This window comes from Entelurus aequoreus, linkage group LG11 (genome assembly GCF_033978785.1).
Source record: "Entelurus aequoreus isolate RoL-2023_Sb linkage group LG11, RoL_Eaeq_v1.1, whole genome shotgun sequence".
Lineage (NCBI taxonomy): Eukaryota > Metazoa > Chordata > Actinopteri > Syngnathiformes > Syngnathidae > Entelurus > Entelurus aequoreus.
Genome location: NC_084741.1, coordinates 50,793,530 through 50,813,400, shown reverse-complemented (window position 1 = coordinate 50,813,400; position 19,871 = coordinate 50,793,530). Strand labels below are relative to the sequence as shown.

At 42.7% G+C, this 19,871-nt stretch overlaps 1 protein-coding gene across 2 annotated transcripts in view; it reads left to right on the top strand.

Annotated features, from left to right (window-relative positions):
* Positions 1 to 1,745: 1,745 nt before the first annotated feature.
* Positions 1,746 to 19,871, top strand: part of LOC133660203 (CUB and sushi domain-containing protein 3-like) — a 616,484-nt gene continuing 598,358 nt past the window's right edge. For both annotated transcript variants that reach the window (XM_062063483.1, XM_062063482.1), the window contains exon 1: positions 1,746 to 2,076. In XM_062063483.1, the coding sequence (XP_061919467.1) occupies positions 1,923 to 2,076 (154 nt within the window). In that variant the 5' untranslated portion in view covers positions 1,746 to 1,922. The remainder of the gene's footprint in view (positions 2,077 to 19,871) is intronic.

Sequence of the window (19,871 nt, the reverse complement as noted above, 5' to 3'; positions counted from 1 at the left end):
CGTAAGCCTTCTACGCTACTGTATTTCAGTGTTGGTCATTACGGTGGTACTTGGAAAGACACATTTTTTTCTGCGGTGGTACTTGGTGAAAACAGTTTGAGAACCACTGGTCTGGAGATTTAAGGGTTAAATTTAAAAAAAGTAAAATGAAAGCATCATTTGACTTACTTTATGTTTTTAATCACTGACATCTTTGAGGCACATTTTTAATGAATACATAAGCCTTCTACGCTACTGTATTTTAGTGTTGGGTCATTATGGCGGTACTTGGAAAGACACGTTTTTTTCTGCGGTGGTACTTGGTGAAAACAGTTTGAGAACCACTGGTCTGGAGATTTAAGCATTAAATAAAATTTTTTAAATAAAAGCATAACTTGACTTACTTTTTAACGTTTTTAATCAGTGACATCTTTCGGGGCAGGTTTTTAATGAATACGTAGGCCTGCTACGCTACTGTATTTTAGTGTTGGTCATTATGGTGGTACTTGGAAAGACACGTTTTTTTCTGCGGTGGTACTTGATGAAAACAGTTTGAGAACCACTGGTCTGGAGATTTAAGGGTTACATTTTAAAAAAGTAAAATGAAAGCATCATTTGACTTACTTTATGTTTTTAATCACTGACATCTTTGAGGCACGTTTTTAATGAATACGTAAGCCTTCTGCGCTACTGTATTTTAGTGTTGGTCATTATGGTGGTACTTGGAAAGACACGTTTTTTTCTGCAGTGGTACTTGGTGAAAACAGTTTGAGAACCACTGGTCTGGAGATTTAAGCGTTAAATGATAAAAAAAGTAAAATAAAAGCATCAAATGACTTACTTTATGTTTTTAATCACTGACATATGTGAGTCACGTTTTTAATGAATACGTAAGCCTTCTACGCTACTGTATTTCAGTGTTGGTCATTATTGTGGTACTTGGAAAGATACGTTTTTTTTCTGCGGTGGTACTTGGTGAAAACAGTTTGAGAACCACTGGTCTGGAGATTTAAGCATTAAGTAAAAAAAAAGTAAAATAAAAGCATCATATGACTTACTTTTTTAACCTTTTTATCACTGACACCTTTCTGGGGCCAAACTTGAGGGGAGCCATAAAGTAAAAAAAAAAATAAAAAAAAAGTCCTTATATATATATATATATATATTATACTCCGCTGCATCCGTCATAGGCAATCGAATGACCAGATTTCCACATATGCATGAGTTATTTAACAAACGTTACACTCCGGTGCCTCCCGGTAGAGGTCGGGGACTTTTTGGAAGCTAGATGGCAGAAGAGGCCCACCGCTGGCCGGCCGGGCTCTGCGCCGTCATGGTCCCATCTTTGCATTGCAAATGTCCCAACTTTACTACATCCACACCACCATCAAGTAAAAAAAAAAATGGAAGTTTGGAGTATTTGCATGAATGTTTTTTTTTTTTTTTTTTTTTTTTTTTTTTTCCATTTAAAGTACTCTGGTATCTCTCACCCATGCATGCCTCATTGACACCGGATGACGACTCGCCCCCTCCTCCTTTACCACCCACGTCCACTTCATGATTTGTTGGGCGCACATCATACTTTCACAGGACGTTTACTCCTCCCTCCTTCTCATCCCTTCCTCTCTCTCTCTCTCTATCTCCCTCTCTCTCTCTCTCTCTCTCTGCTCGCCTGACAAGTGCAGATCGATAAAGGCAGCATTCAAATAGTGTAGGCTGCACCGCTTTTTGTGGAGGGGGAACCGGAGCATGTGGAGCACCGGGGGCCGTGCAGAGCGCGCCATGAGCCCCGAGACGCGCGCACTTGACGCTCCTCTCAGCAGACATGATCCAGCCCTCGCGTCGGTCCTCTGCTAAATTCCACACTCGCTCACTCCTCCGCCTGCCTTTTAACGCGAGAAAGGGGAAAATAGGTTAGGGATTATTTCCACCTAGTTGTGACGATGACGCGGATTTACAGGCGAGGATGCTACCAAGGATCCGTGGAGGTGCGGGAATGCGTTGAGTGTGGCCGAGCTCAAACCGCCACGATGAGGATTAGGACGGGGATTTTTTTTTGGAATCTCTTCTTTTCACTCATGCTCACCTGTGTGGAAGGTAAGACGCGTTGCAGTGTGCAAAAAAAAACAAACAAAAAACAAACAAACAAAAAAATGCATTGTACATGCGTGCGCAAAATAGCCTCAACTGGATGGAGTTTGGCGCTCAATGCAGGCTTTGAGGGAGCCTGGCAATAAATATTCTTGGAGGAGCTTCTCTTAATAGCCGACGTGAGCTGCTTTGATTAGTAGGCCGACTACTAAATTGTGGAACTTAAAGACTATGGGTTTCAGTTTTTTTCTAGGTTGAGCTTTTAATGTGGGGACCTCCAGGAATCAGTTGTGTGTCATTTAGTAATTTTGGTAACACTTTAGTATGGGGAACACATATTCACCATTAATTAGTTGCTTATTAACATGCAAATTAGTAACATATTGGCTCTTAATTAGTCATTATTAAGTACTTATTAATGCCTTATTATGCATGGCCTTATTATACAACCAGTAAGCCATTAACTAAGAATCTTCCCTCAATAACCTCAGAATTATTGCTTATTAGTAACCATAACCCTAACCCTTATATGTTCTCCTAGTGTCCAAATAACTCTAAATTAAGTCTTTGTTACTTAGAATATGTTCCCCATACTAAAGTAATACCGTAATTTTTACTGCAGGCAGGTGCAAGGTGGACTTGTTAGTATTCAAGTTAGGAATATTCACTGACTGATGAGGTAAGCCTTGCATGAATGCTTTTTTTCCCCCAGTTAAAATAATCATTATGGAGTCTGAAGCACTTTCTTTCAAAAGTGCATTTATCCCCTTTAATGTCAGCCACATTGTCAGAAATCTCAATTTACAATTCAAATGCCGTTCCATAGTCCACTTGAATGTTTTCCTGCCAAAGTTGATGCCTTGTTGCACCGCGGGTGTATGTGTGCTGTTGAACTGTTGAGTATGGCTTGCCGCAGATTTCAATTTCCATGCAGATTGTTGGCCCCTCTGAGTAATTCTCATGTCTTGTCGATTGGGGGTGGATGGAATGTGCTGCATGCAGAGTAGCAGTGCCCACCGAGTGGAAAAGCCAAGAGTGGAGCAGAGTCGGGGGGCACGGTGCTGTTTTATCGCCACCCACATGGCAATGTCAAACCCAGGGAGAGCCACTGCCAATTGTCCTCGTTCTCTTACTTATTAGGGAGTCAGCCAGCCAACAATCGGTACAGAAAAGGCCAAGTGGTGATGCAGAGGAAGAGAAACATTGTGTGGCCAAGTCGAGCCAGACAGGTGGCAGGAGCAAAGAACAGGTGTTAGTTACCACCGTTCACACGGTTGGACATACAGTATACTCGGTTATATACTACAGTATGACTCATTTCTCTTCTCCGTGTCATTTTTTCTGGGAAAGAAACACTGCGAGTGATGCAGTGTTCTTTCTCCTCATACATTCCCGAAACAAATCAGTCAAAATGAGTTCCTTAGAATTAAAGATAAAGGTAGACTGTTGTATTTTTCACCACAACAGACAACAAAAGCACATTACATACATTAAGCAAAATACAACTCATTGTCATGCTGATGAAAAAAAACAACCAGAGTGACTTTTTTGACACTATACCTTTTTTTTAAATGTAATTTTCCACCGGACATAATGTAACTGGTTGTCATGGGGACACCACGTATAACTGCCATTTAACATACTCAATGGCAAAGAAGCTCCATTCAGCCCACATACTGTAGGACCCTGTCTGAGAAACGTTTGCACCTTTCTTGATCGTGGCGTGACTTTGCAGTGAAAAAATGAGGACAAGCGGTATAGAAAATGATTGGCTGGATGGAGAATCAGCTCAACTTGGATGCCGGCTAAAGGGGACATGTTACACAATTTCAAGCAAAATAAATTAAATAAATTTTTGATCCCACTCTACCACAATAAATGTACCTACTTTGGTTTATAACTGACTGCTTGGCATTTGAATAGATATCCTTTATTGATAATAGGTCATAACAAATTAATTGATGTACTGCTATTTTTTTATGGATATTTTTCGAGGTCTGTCTTATTGAAAATACAGATATTTTTATTTTTGTGAAGAGTCGGGCCATTCTTAGGCTGCATTCACACTTGTGGTTCAGTGCTCTGGTTCCAAGCAAAAATAAAAATAGACGCTTGGTATAGCGTTCACATTGGTATTTTTGTCATCAGATCACAAGCATAGAGGTCGGGTGCGATGTGAGCTGGGCGGCAGCCGAAGACAGGACACTTGGCGGTCCGATCCTCGGCTAGGGAAGCTAGCTCTTGGGACGTGGAACGTCACCTCGCTGGGGGGGAAGGAGCCTGAGCTAGTGCGCGAGGTGGAGAAGTTCCGGCTAGACATAGTCGGACTCACTTCGACGCACAGCAAGGGCTCTGGAACCAGCTCTCTCGAGAGGGGCTGGACTCTCTTCCACTCTGGCGTTGCGGGCAGTGAGAGGCGACGGGCTGGGGTGGCAATTCTTGTTGCCCCCCGGCTCAGAGCCTGCATGTTGGAGTTCAACCCGGTGGACGAGAGGGTAGCTTCCCTCCGCCTTCGGGTGGGGGAACGGGTCCTGACTGTGGTTTGCGCTTACGCGCCAAACCGCAGCTCAGAGTACCCACCCTTTTTGGATTCACTCGAGGGAGTACTTGAGAGTGCTCCCCCGGGTGATTCCCTCGTTCTACTGGGGGACTTCAACGCTCATGTTGGCAGCGACAGTGAAACCTGGAGAGGCGTGATTGGGAAGAATGGCTGCCCGGATCTGAACCCGAGCGGTGTTTTGTTATTGGACTTTTGTGCCCGTCACAGATTGTCCATAACGAACACCATGTTCAAACATAAGGGTGTCCATATGTGCACTTGGCACCAGGACACCCTAGGCCGCAGTTCCATGATCGACTTTGTAGTTGTGTCGTCGGATTTGCGGCCTCATGTTTTGGACACTCGGGTGAAGAGAGGGGCGGAGCTTTCTACCGATCACCACCTGGTGGTGAGTTGGCTGCGATGGTGGGGGAGGATGCCGGACAGACCTGGCAGGCCCGAACGCATTGTGAGGGTTTGCTGGGAACGTCTGGCAGAGTCTCCTGTCAGAGAGAGTTTCAATTCCCACCTCCGGAAGAACTTTGAACATGTCACGAGGGAGGTGCTGGACATTGAAACCGAATGGCCTCTATTGTCGAGGCGGCTGATTGGAGCTGTGGCCGCAAGGTAGTTGGTGCCTGTCGTGGCGGTAATCCTAGAACCTGTTGGTGGACACCGGCGGTGAGGGATGCCGTCAAGCTGAAAAGAAGGAGTCCTATCGGGTTCTGTTGGCTCATAGGACTCTTGAGGCAGCGGACAGGTACCGACAGGCCAAGCGGTGTGCGGCTTCGGCGGTCGCGGAGGCAAAAACTCGGACATGGGAGGAGTTCGGGGAAGCCATGGAAAACGACTTCCCGACGACTTCGAAGCGATTCTGGACCACCATCCGCCACCTCAGGAAGGGGAAGCAGTTCACTATCAACACCGTGTATGGTGAGGATGGTGTTCTGCTGACCTCGACTGCGGATGTTGTGGATCGGTGGAGGGAATACTTCGAAGACCTCCTCAATCCCACCAACACGTCTTCCTATGAGGAAGCAGTGCCTGGGGAATCTGTGGTGGGCTCTCCTATTTCTGGGGCTGAGGTTGCTGAGGTAGTTAAAAAGCTACTCGGTGGCAAGGCCCCGGGGGTGGATGAGTTCTGCCCGGAGTTCCTTAAGGCTCTGGATGCTGTGGGGCTGTCTTGGTTGACAAGACTCTGCAGCATCGCATGGACATCGGGGGCGGTACCTCTGGATTGGCAGACCGGGGTGGTGGTTCCTCTCTTCAAGAAGGGGAACCGGAGGGTGTGTTCTAACTATCGTGGGATCACACTCCTCAGCCTTCCCGGTAAGGTCTATTCAGTTGTGCTGGAGAGGAGGCTACGCCGGATAGTCGAACCTCGGATTCAGGAGGAACAGTGTGGTTTTCGTCCTGGTCGTGGAACTGTGGACTAGCTCTATACTCTCGGCAGGGTCCTTGGGGGTGCATGGGAGTTTGCCCAACCAGTCTACATGTGTTTTATGGACTTGGAGAAGGCATTCGACCGTGTCCCCCGGGAAGTCCTGTGGGGAGTGCTCAGAGAGTATGGGGTATCGGACTGTCTGATTGTGGCAGTCCGCTCCCTGTATGATCAGTGCCAGAGTTTGGTCCGCATTGCCGGCAGTAAGTCGGACAAGTTTCCAGTGAGGGTTGGACTCCGCCAAGGCTTCCCTTTGTCACCGATTCTGTTCATAACTTTTATGGACAGAATTTCTAGGCGCAGTCAAGGCGTTGAGGGGATCTGGTTTGGTGGCTGCAGGATTAGGTCTCTGCTTTTTGCAGATGATGTGGTCCTGATGGCTTCATCTGGCCAGGATCTTCAGCTCTCGCTGGATCAGTTCGCAGCTGAGTGTGAAGCGACTGGGATGAGAATCAGCACCTCCAAGTCCGAGTCCATGGTTCTCGCCCGGAAAAGAGTGGAGTGCCATCTCCGGGTTGCGGAGGAGACCCTGCCCCAAGTGGAGGAATTCAAGTACCTCGGAGTCTTGTTCACGAGTGAGGGAAGAGTGGATCGTGAGATCGACAGGCGGATCGGTGCGGCGTCTTCAGTAATGCGGACGCTGTATCGATCCGTTGTGGTGAAGAAGGAGCTGAGCCGGAAGGCAAAACTCTCAATTTACCGGTAGATCTACGTTCCCATCCTCACCTATGGTCGTGAGCTGTGGGTTATGACCGAAAGGACAAGATCACGGGTACAAGCGGCCGTAATGAGTTTCCTCCGCCGGGTGGCGGGGCTCTCCCTTAGAGATAGGGTGAGAAGCTCTGCCATCCGGGGGAGCTCAAAGTAAAGCCGCTGCTCCTCCACATCGAGAGGAGCCAGATGAGGTGGTTCGGGCATCTGGTCAGGATGCCACCCGAACGCCTCCCTAGGGAGGTGTTTAGGGCACGTCCGACCGGTTGGAGGCCACGGGGAAGACCCAGGACACGTTGGGAAGACAATGTCTCCCGGCTGGCCTGGGAACGCCTCGGGATCCCCCGGGAAGAGCTGGACGAAGTGGCTGGGGAGAGGGAAGTCAGGGTTTCCCTGCTTAGGCTGCTGCCCCCGCGACCTAACCTCAGATAAGCGGAAGAAGATGGATGGATGGATGGATAGATCACAAGCTGTACGACAAAAACATATAAATAAAGCAAATAATTTCATTGGGCAACTTTCCTGACATGCAGTGCATCCGGAAAGTATTCACAGCGCTTCACTTTTTATGTTACAGCCTTATACCAAAATGGAACAATCCATTTTTGTCCTCAAAATTCTTCACACAATACCCCACAATGAAGAACGTATATTTTTTAAATTTCTGTGTACAGCGTTAGAGCAGAAATTTACCAGATATGGACATGAATTTATCGAGTAGATTAATAATAGTCTAGAGAAAGAATAATACATTAGCTACACAACGCAGCTACACAAAGTATGTTCAAAAACCTGAAATGACGCAATACGTGATTATATGTAATACTGAATACTGACTGCTCACAGGATGTCAGTAACGTCACTAGATGTAGATCTAGTCACTTTAAGGGGATTCCTCCAAAGTTAAAGATACTTAGAGAAGGAATACAGTCTTTCATTGATGTAAACAAAACAGATCTTATTTGTGACTTTTTCCACTTCAAAAAAAGTCTAAATACAGTATACATGATAAACAAACACACGATAGAGATCGGATTATTTAGTGAAGTCTTGGGGTCTGGTGCAGCACCAAGAAGACTTCCAACTTGACTAAACAGAGGACCTAGAAGTCGTAACAAGGCTTCTGTATGTGAAACTGCTGAAGGATCGTTACCTTTGCAAGCGGAGAGCTACACTGTCAGGTTAAGGTTATGCTGCCAGGCGCACGGCGTATCAAATTTCCGGAGAGTCTCACTTGTAATGATGACATGATTCGGCCTGCCAGAGACGCGCAGTAGTATGGCGGCCTCTGATGAACCTCACGTTGCCCATGTCGAAAACATCATCCCAACACTTAATATTTTGATACTTTTCTAAGGGGAACACAAAAAATTGCATTATTGGCTTTATTTTAACAAAAAATCTTAGGGTACATTAAACATATGTTTATTATTGCAATTTTGTCCTTAAATAAAATAGTGAACATACAAGACAACTTGTCTTTTATTAGTAAGTAAACAAACAAAGGCTCCTAATTTAGCTGCTGACATATGCAGTAACATATTGTGTCATTTATCATACTATTATTTTGTCAAAATTATTAAGGACCAGTGGTAGAAAATGTATTAATAATCTACATGTTCATTTACTGTTAATATCTGCTTACTTTCTCTTTTAACATGTTCCATCTACACTTCTTCTGTTGTTTTATACTTTACATTAGTTTTGGATGACGCCACAAATTGGGTATCAATCCGATACCAAGTAGTTACAGGATCATACATTGGTCATATTCAAAGTCCTCATGTGTCCAGGGACATATTTCCTGAGTTTATAAACATAATATAAATACATAAAAAAACGAAAGAAGATGTTGTGATGCCAAAAAATATCGACGTGATCATAGTAGTATCGACAAAATACACTACTGTACTTGATATCATTACAGTGGATGTTAGGTGTAGATCCACCAATGGCGTTTGTTCACATTTTGATGCCGGTGAGCTACGGTGTGTAGTGAAGCATGTTTAGCTATTCCTCGTCCTGCAGGGATGATACTTGTAAGAAACTAACTTTATTTGTTACCATGGAGGCGAGGATTAGTGATTTAGAAGTCGCAACAACACTGCTAGCCGCTAGCTAGCTAGCCATGTCTTAAGGCACCCCTTCCGGTGAGCGTTTCAGTGTTATAACTTCACCTTTATCGTTAGTTTTTAAGCCAAAATGCATCAATTCTCCCTTTTCTGTCTACACACTGTGTCTGCTTGTAAGTACTCCGTGGTTGTGCGCTGCCGAACATGCTCGTCTGCTCGTAAACCAGCAATGTTACGACGTGACGACGACGGGGGCACGGGAGGCCGGTGGTGGACCGGTAATTTTCAGAGGCGGTATAGTAGCGAATATGATTCCTTAGTATAGCGGTACTACACTAATACCGGTATACCGTACAACCCTACTGTGTGCAGACGATGTGCGAGACCAAAACACGGCCAGCTGTTTATAGACACGTCACACCAGGAAGCAGCTGAAGTAACATCCGTAATTAGTTATCTCTTACCCTTTAAAAATTATTTGTCTGCACACAGGAATCTTTCACTAATATTTAAAGAAGACATGACGAATACAATCGGTTTATACTCTAAGCAGGTACTTAACTCACCTCCTTCCAACGGTGGGTGGTTTAATGTCCAACGATTTGACTGCGAAGTTGATAGCAGCATAGCTATGTGCCTTATGCCTGCTTTTAACACAATTCATTATCGGGCAGAGTGAAAAAGAAAATGGTCGAAAGATTTGCCGTTAGTGGCAACAATAATTTCCAACCTGGTGTTTACTACGTACTGAATCAACAGCACATCTACTGGTTGCAGCCCAGAAGTGCACGACATTGCCTCTTTTTATTCCAAACTGGAAAAATCGAGATCGTTTTTCTTGTTGAGTTGTTGTTAGAGGCAGCAGGACACTGTGCAGACACGGTAATATCTATGTTGTCGGCAAATGTTTGAACTTTTAAAAGATGCATCACTTTTTGAACGTTTTCCCTTTCCAGTCCGTGGAGAACACACACAGCAGGGACTTGATGGGAAATAGAAGAGAAGGCAAAACATGTTTCTAGCATATTGAAAAGCAGACAGCAAAATATGGAACATCAATTCTAAACATCAGTTTGTTGAAAATGGCCCATCTGCTGCAATAAGTAATGTTTTACACTTTTTTCCATAGCAATTTTGTTTATTTAAGTCTATAGCACGCAGTGACGAATTGCTGGAAAACAGTTTCTCTGTACATCAAGTAATCCAATGGCCGCTGTGTCATTGATGAAGTCCTTGTCGCAATGTGATTATGTAAACAGATTGGAAAGGCTGCTGGAGCTGATCAGGATTACATTTTGCATGTGTAATTATGGACTATATGCAGGGGATGTTGGGAATCAGCCCACTGCCACCCTCGAGTTCCTGAATCGTACGTAAGATAAGGTAGTAGGTGGCATCTGAGGATTTGAGTTGCAGTAGAATTTGTAAGAAAATGGGGCTGTGTGCTTCTATTGGTGTACATCTATAGTGCCAAGTCAGACCTGGAAGCTACATATACTTTGTTGGTTTTGATTAAGTCAGTTCTTTCGTATCAGTTTTAATATAAGCAGTACTCTTGGGGCAGGAGATTGGCAATATCTTGTCTTGGGGAAGAAAATGTCTCGCAGTTTGTTGAGATTAAATGTAATGGGTTGTGGAGCCGTGTGTTCCTGAGTCAAGGCCAGAGATTCAAGATGGACTGTGCTCTGCATCTCAGGGGCCTTTTTTAGAGATTAACCTGTGCCTAATGCCTGCAGGCATTTTGGCTGATAAGAACATATGGATCCATTTGTCACGATCCATGCTTGGGTTACTGCTTTCTACTGCAACACACATTAAAAATGATCAATGTTCAAAGACATATTATACAACATCTGAACCCTTTGGTAATTATTATAAAACTACTGTAAAATAATAAAAACAAGAAATATATTTGTTTTAGTTGCTTAGAATTCTACGCAACATTGTTCTCTATCAAACCATAGTAAGGGACCTTCAGAATTCTTCCTTTCCAATGTTGAGCACAGCTGCTCTTGTTTGTGGACTGAAGTTTTGATTTGTGACATGAGATCAGGAAAAGGCTTTGAGTACTGGTGAGGCAAACAAAAGAAGATATAAGACCCAGGATTTCACTCAATTCCTTGCGAATTATTGGCGGCCTATCGATTTTGTCCAATGCCCTCAACTTCCCTGCACGTTTTGGCCAATCAAATTAGTCTCTGAGCTCTGCTTAAACACTGCAAATGATTTGCCACTTGCCAACATTTAGAATTGTATATCCAAATATTTCCCTAGTTTTAAGAGATATTTAACTATTTTTAGTCATTGACTAATCTTAAATTTAGCATTAATATTTATATTTTTTGTATTCTTTATTTAAAATTTAAAAGAAAAACTATTCAAATAAGATATTTTGATTTTCCCTCACATAGAAAATTTTGTTGAAAGATTCTGCAACATTTTAAGAAATAATGATTTAGGAATTGCAAGTTGAATAATGCATGTTTTCAAATAAAATATTTATTTATATCTTAAAAGTCCTGCTAATTACTAGATGTACAAATCTTAATTTATGGTGTCTTATCCGGTAAAATTATCTGTCCATGCAGCTAGTTAATTTCATTAGTTTTTAATACTTTTTCATAAAATCTAGTCTTTTTATCTTATATTTTTTTTGCAGTCAACACACTCGTCAACTGTCTAATCAATACTGGTGTTTGTGTCTTGTGTAGACTCTTTATTCCTCAAACAACACCATTATTGTACTGAGAGTAGCTAAAACGTACTTCCGGTTCCAGTGGTAAGCCTTCTGGGTACTGTCGTGTATAAACATTTAGCAACAACACCGGCATCCTCATTTAAGACTCATGTATCTACAGTATATACTTGTTGTTATTAAGGCAATTAAGGACAGATTTCAATTTGCAATGCTGACATAGCAAAGAGGCAGCATTTACATGTTAGAGGTGTTGATGTGTGATGATAAGTTCTCATTGTCTGTCATTTACCAACAAAAATTAAGGCTTTTGATCGCTTTCAAAAGTTCACAAATGCTCATAATGTGCGGGGGTAAATGTGTTAAAACATCAATGAAAGTTTAAGTTGGACCAACACTTATTCAGCATAAACAACATACACAGAGAATGTTTGCAGCTTGTCGACGACAAAGCAGACAACATTTAGGCAACATTGGTGTTTTTTTTTCTGTAATTAAATTTGATTATTACTATTGTTAGTTATAAATAATTAAAAGAGTAGAATCATTTGACAATGAGATCTGAGTTCTTTTACTGCCATCTAGTGTTTACTTTAAGTCTATGTTGTATAAAATGAGTAGAATATCGTTACAGTGTTTGTTTTCCAATTTTTATTGAAAATATATGGTTTTTGAGGTTGAGGTTACAAGTAACACTTCGAACAGTGATAACAAATCCATAAAATGATATGCTGATTCAATGGTGTTAAAAAAAAATTGAAATCACATTTTCTGCCGCAACATTCTGAAAAATCTGCTCCAAATTCATGTATTTTAGGTCGCAACAATCACAAAAAAAGCCCACCAAGTTCTGGAGGGAATGATACACGTAAAATGTGGAAGTATAGCTTGCTCTGTTTCTGTTTTGATTCCAACGCATGATTTAAGAACATTAGCAACCCTTTTTTTCCAGAGAAATTAGCAGGGTTTGTAAGAGTGGTGCATCAGTAGAATTAATTGTAAAGAATAATTTTTTTGGTTTGCTGGCTTCAATTATTTTACAAAGCTTTGCTAAAAACGAATAAAGGGCAAACTATTCATTGATTAATTGAGCTACATCCATGCAGACTTCACAGAACCCTGGGCGACATTGTTCTGCTTAATATAACACTGGCATTAAACCTGGAGTTCATAACATCCAGATATTTAAAAAAACTAAAATACCATTTTTTTTTTTTAATTTCACGCACGTCTTTTGTCCTCCTAACCAGTGGTCCACAACCACCGGGCCACGGCCCGGTATCGGTCCGTGGATCGATTGGTACCGGGCCGCACAAGAAATAAAAAATAAATAAATAAATATATATCTATTTTATTTTTTTTATTAAATCAACATAAAAAACACAAGATACATTTACAATTAGTGCACCAACCCAAAAAACTCCCTCCCCCATTTACAGTCATTCACACTCAATCGCACAAAAGGGTTGTTTCTTTCTGTTATTAATATTTCTGGTTCCTACATTATATATCAATATAGATCAATACAGTCTGCAGGGATACAGTCCGTAAGCACACATGATTGTATTTTTTTATGACAAAAATAATAAATAATGATAATAAAAAAATACCAACCCCCCCCACCCCGGTCCGTGGGACAAATTTTCAAGCGTTGACCGGTCCACAGTTACAAAAAGGTTGGGGACCACTACTCTTAAATATATAATTACATTTGTATTCAATGAACGCTGTCCTTTCTCTGTTTAAAAACATGCCTAATTTTTGCTCATAACCCTTTTAGCAAGATGGCCCAGTCTTGCGGATATGAAAAACCTCTGATTATTGCCTGCAGATGTCCTCAAATAGCTGCACCAGCAGTTTACATCTGCAGTTACAGTCCAACAGGTAGCGTCTAATGGTGATGAAACCCAAGGTTAGAGCTGCAGATGTACACGTCCATAACAACCACCTATATAATGACTTTTTACCCTCAGCCTTTTATGTAATGTGTCAGTTTTTGTTTCTCACCAACTTAGAGCAGCATAAAGGAAGGAAAGAGAAAAGGATAGCCTTCTTGTATATTAGAGACACCAATCATCAAATGAAAATAATATCCCTGCACACAAGCATGCATTTACTGTACATTTGAAATAATGTACATGTACATTAATTAAATGGCATTCACATAATTGAAAAGAAAACCTTGTTCTATTGGATATTCAACTAAATTGTTTTAAGGGTGATATTTCCAGAAAGATAAGGACTTGAGGACCGGACTCCTCTCTATTAGTCTTATTTTGTATATTCCGGAAAACCCGTTCTCTACAGAAGAAATGTTGGTCTATTTATTTTGTGAGAGTTACAGGAGTGCTCTACTGCAGTGGTCCCCAACCACCGGGCCGTGGCCCGGTACAGGTCTGTGGACCGATTGGCACCGGGCCGCACAAGAAACTAAAAAAAAAAAAAAGTTGTTTTATTTATTTTTTATTTGTATTAAATCAACATAAAAAACACAAGATACACTTATAATTAGTGCACCAACCCAAAAAAACTTCCTCCCCCATTTACACTCATTCACACTCATTCGCACAAAAGGGTTTTTTCTTTCTGTTATTATTATTTCTGGTTCCTACATTATATGTCAATATATATCAATACAGTCTGCAGGGATACAGTCCGTAAGAACACATGTATTTTTTTATGCCAAAAAAAAATTAATAAATAACAGCTGGGAACGTCTGGCAGAATCTTCCATCAGAGAGAGTTTTAATTCCCCCCTCCGGAAGAACTTTGAACATGTCACGAGGGAGGCGCTGGACATTGAGTCCGAGTAGACAATGTTCCGTACCTCTATTGTCAAGGCGGTCGATCGGAGCTGTGGCCACAAGATGGTTGATGCCTGTCGTGGCGGTAATTCCTGCCTTGGGGGTCCCAGGAACCCGCTGGTGTCCACTGGCAGCGGACATGTACCAACAGGCCAAGCGGCACGCAGCTTTGGCGGTCACAAAAGCAAAAACTCGGACATGGGAGGAGTTTGGGGAAGCCATGGAAAACGACTTCTGGACGGCTCCGAAGGAATTCTGGACCACCATCTGCCGCCTCAGGAGAGGGAAGCAGTGCACTGTCAACACTGGTGTATGGTGAGCATGGTGTGCTGCTGACCTTGACTCAGGATGTTGTGGATCGGTGGATGAAATACTTCGAAGACCTCCTCAATCCCACCTACGTGTCTTCCTACGAGGAAGCAGTGTTTGGGGAATCTGTAGTGGGCTCTCCTATTTCTTGGGCTGAAGTTGCCAAGGTAGTTAAAAAGCTCCTCTGTGGCAGATCCGACCAGAGTTCCTTAAAGGGGAACTGCACTTTTTTTAGGAATTTTGCCTATCGTTTACATTCATTATAAAAGACATGACAAAATAGTTTTTTTTTTAATGCATTCTAACTTGTAAATAAACGTTAATAAAAGTCCGCTTACAGCGGAGCAAATGGGAGATCATCTATTCCGCCCATAAATGCCAATAAAAAACATTCAAAAACCGCCACCAATACTCCATTTACATTTCATGAATTGAATATCAACCAAGTGTTGGTGATATTGTTATTATAAGCGGTAGCGCAGACAAACTATTTATAGCGACGCCATGATCGCAAGCTTGAGTGCCAATGTTGACATGATCGACTGATGAGCTGCTTCCTTGCTCGTAAAAACTTTATTGTAGATCATAAATCATGCCTCTCACCTAGACAGTAGAAAAACGAAGTCGTATTCTGACAAGTTGGTACACTTTGATAGCCAATTTTGACCTGGAAATGGCAAGAACGACACGAAAAGACGCTTGGTTCCACCCCCGCTTTCTTTTGCGAGTATAATGAGTCATTCTTCATTTAAATGGGAATGCATGAATATCCAAGCAGTCGGCATCCTTATGACAGCAGACATTGCACAGTAAGTGATCTTTTTAGTATGTTTGTTGGCTCTCATTAAGTCTGCAACAAGTAAAAAATAAGTGGTGTTGTTCAAAAAAACTAATGTCGTGATGCATTTTTTAAATTAATGTGCCTCGTATGCTTAAAATGAGCAAAATATGTAAATATGAAATGTTTTTATAAATGTGCCCGTGCATACATTATATATTTATATATAGGGACGGCGTGGCAAAGTTGGTAGAGTGGCTGTGTCAGCAATCGGAAGGTTGCTGGTTACTGTGGTTCAATCCCCACCTTCTACCATCCTAGTCACGTCTGTTGTGTCCTTGGGCAAGACACTTCACCCTTGCTCCTGATGGGTGCTGGTAGCGCCTTGCATGGCAGCTCCCTCCATCTCTGTGTGAATGGGTGAATGTGGAAATACTGTCAAAGCGCTTTGAGTACCTTGAAGGTAGAAAAGCGCTATACAAGTATAACCCATTTATCATTTACTTACTTTAGGTATATTAAACCTTAATCAAATTGTTTGGATGTTTTTTTTTAAGCATTATAGGCGGAATTGTGCTGCTCCCATTGACTCCATAGTAAGCGGACCTTTGATCAAATGTATTTATTTAGAACGCATACAAAAAAAATACACCTGTCGTCATGTCTTTCATAATGATTCCAAAATTCCAAAAACGCACAATTCCCCTTTAAGGCTCTGGATGCTGTGGGTTTGTCTTGGTTGACAAGACTTTGCAACATTGCGTGGAAATCGGATGCGGTGCCTCTGGATTGGCATAAGGGTGTGTTCCAAATATCGTGGATCACACTCCTCAGCCTAGGATAGTCAAACCTTGGATTCAGGAAGAGCACTGTGGTTTTCGTCCTGGTCGTGGAACTGTAGACCAGCTCTATACTCTCGGCAGCGTCCTTGAGGGTGCAGGGGAGTTTGCCCAACCAGTCTACATGAGCTTTGTGGACTTGGAGAAGGCATTCAACCGTGTCCCTCGGGAAGTCTTGTGCCTGAGTGCTCAAAGCATATGGGGTATTGGACCGTCTGATTGTTGGCGGTCCGTTCCCTGTATGATGGGTGTCAGAGCTTGGTCCGTATTGCCGGCAGTATGTCGGACCCGTTTCCAGTGAGGGTTAGACTCTGGCTGGACTTTGTAACCAATTTTGTTCATAACTTTAATGGACATAATTTTCAGGCGCAGTCATGGTTTAGAGATGATCCGGTTTGGTGGATGTAGGATTACATCTCTGCTTTTTGCAGATGATGTGGTCCTGATGGCTTTATCTGGCCAGGACCTTTAGCTCTCAATGGATCAAGTCCGATTCCTTTGTTCTCGCCCGTAAAAGAGTGGAGTGCCATCTTTGGTTTGGGAAGGAGATCCTGCCCCAAGTGGAGGAGTTCAGGGACTTCGGGGTCTTATTCAAGAGTGAGGGAAGAGTGGATCGTGAGATCGACAGGCAGATCGATGCAGTGTCTGCATTAATGTGGACCTTGTATCGATTTACCGGTCGATCTCCAGGTACAATCCCATCCTCATTTATGGTCTTGAGCTTTGGGTTATGACCGAAAGGAAAAGATCACGCGTACAAGTGGCCAAAAGGAGCTTCCTCCCTCTGTCGCGGGGCTCTCCCTTAGAGATAGGGTGAGAAGCTCTGTCATTTGGGAAAAGCTCAAAGTAAATCCGCTGCTCTTCCACATCGAGAGCAGCCATATGAGGTGGATCGGGAATCTGGTCAGGATGCCTCCCGGACGCCTCCCCTGGGAGATGTTTAGGGCACGTCTGACTGGGAGGAGACCATGGGGAAGGCCCAGGACAGGTTGGAGAAACTATGTCTGGGAACGCCTTGGGATCCCCCAGGAGGAGCTGGACGAAGTGGCTGGGAAGAGCTCGGAAGTCCGAGCTTCTCTGCTTAGACTGCTGCCCCCACGACCCGACCTGGGATAAGCGGAAGAAGATGGTTGGGTGGATGGACGGGGCCAGAATGATGTCACTCCCGGGCCGGATTTGGCCCCCGGGCCTTAGACTTAGACTTAGAAAATATTTATTGTCCCTGAGGGGCAATTTGGTTTGCAGCAGTAGTCATTAAAAACAAGGTACAACAGTAAAAACAAGGTACAAATACATAAAATACATACAGCATACAAACAATCCTGAATGCATTAAGCTAAAAACTAAAAAACATTTGTAATACAATAAAAACTAATCATCACACGTCGCTTCCCACTAAAGTGACTGTGCCTAGCAGCTAAGCTTGTTTAAGAAGCTCATTTATAAAGTCAACAGCTGAGGGAACAAAGGATCTTGTGTATCTGTTTTTTTTGGCCTTCCTATTACTAGGGGTGTACCTGCATCCTGAGGGCAAGAGTCTAAACTCTGAGAAGAGAGGGTATGAGTAAGGCTGTGAATCTTTGGGTGTCCCACGATTCGATTCAATATCGATTCTTGGGGTCACGATTCGTTACGGTCAGAGCGAAAAAAGATACGTCCATCACTGTCTCTCAAGTCCTTCACTGTAACGTTCCTCATCTACGAATCTTTCATCCTCGCTCAAATTAATGGGGTAATCATCACTTTCTCGGTCCGAATCTCTCTCGCTCCATTGTAAACAATGGGGAATTGTGAGGAATACTAGCTCCTGTGACGTCACGCTACTTCCGGTACAGGCAAGGCTTTTTTTTATCAGCGAGCAAAAGTTGCGAACTTTATCGTCGATTTTCTCTACTAAATCCTTTCAGCAAAAATATGGCAATATCGCGAAATGATCAAGTATGACACATAGAATGGATCTGCTATTCCCGTTTAAATAAAAAAAAATCATTTCAGTGGGCCTTTAAGCTCCAGGTACAAATCCTCGCACCATTTGATGAAGTTCTCCAGAACAGGACAGTGGTCTGATTCTTTGTCCTGCAGGAGGCTGACTATGACCGAGTCGTCGGCAAACTTAATGATGGACCTTGAGTGAAGTGTGCTCTGACAGTCATTTGTGTACAGTACAAACAGCAAGGGGAAAGGACCCGTCCCTGGGGTGATCCTGTGGAGCATAAGCGAGCATCAGACAGTGTGCTGTTAACACGGGTCTTCTGTGATCTTGAAGTGAGAAAGTCCACTAGCCAACATATAGTACCAAAGTCAATATTGGACATATTCAGCAGTCTACGAGCCAGAATGTGTGGCTGCATGCAGTCGAACGCAGATGAAAATCCACAAAGCTTAAGCGTGCATGTGTTCTTTTTCCATCTAGATGCCCAGCAACAAGGTTTAGTAATTTTGCTGTGGCATCATCTACACTGCCAGTAAATAGCCCTGGTCTATTGGCATATGCATACTGAAAAACAACCAATCACTTGAATTGAAAAGAAAATGAAGGAAAATGGAATATATTTTTTCCCTTGTTGACAGATAAGTTGAAATTCACTTCCTGTCCATCAGATGGCTGCTGTTTTCTTACAGAAATACAGTGTATAACCGTTCCTCCTCTATTAAAAATCCCCAGGCTGACAAGAATGAAACAGTGTGCAGTCTCTCCACACATTGTTAAAGGCAATTACGTTTGTAATAGGAGATTTGCAAAAAAACTAATACAGGGTATTGTTTCAACTAGATGAAAAGAACATGGATTATTGCCCAGTGCCTCTTTTTCCTTTTCGGGACTATTGAAAGAGGATGTTGTTGTTAGTTTGGAAAATTAGTGGTGAGAGGCTGCAGTATTATTGGATGTGATGTTGACTCACAGTTGTGTTTTTTTAGTGCACAGCCTCAGGTGCAACAGGGCACAATAGCACTTTTGCAGGTATCGCTGCCTTCCCACATAATGAATGTATCAGCAAGAAACCTGCTAAAGCACCAGTAGCACAGAGACTTTTCAGAGTTTGTTATTATCCTTGGCCACATAGACCCTCTATTTCCGTGTGCAATGGAGTGCATATTTGTGCACATGCCAGCTGTTATAAGCGTGGCAGTGTTTTTGATTGGAGCATTTTTCATCCCAGTGCTTGGCAATTTAAAAGCACCAAATGGAATATTACGAAGCTATTTTCCAAATTTTACTGGCACACTCATGAGGTAATAGTAATTCTTTAAAGAGCATCTTTTCCGGTTCAGTTGTTTGGAGTTTCCTTTTCATCAAGCATGCAGTCACGCATAATGCACGACTGTGGTTATGCACATTCTATTTGTATGAGTGGTGAAGGTGCAGCAGAGCCACAAAGATAAACTCTCCTACTCTGGGTACATCAATTTAAGGTCTCTGTCTAGCGCCCATGCTAGCATGCATTGCCGGTTGCGCTGATGAGAGAATTATTTCTCATCTCCTTCCATTTTGTATGTGACTCAAAGCGCAGCTTGCCGTTAATATGGGAGAATTGCTTGGATTTCTACAAACAAAATTGTTTGTAAATATAATGCCATGCACTTCAATGGGGCGTCAAATGAAAACATTTTT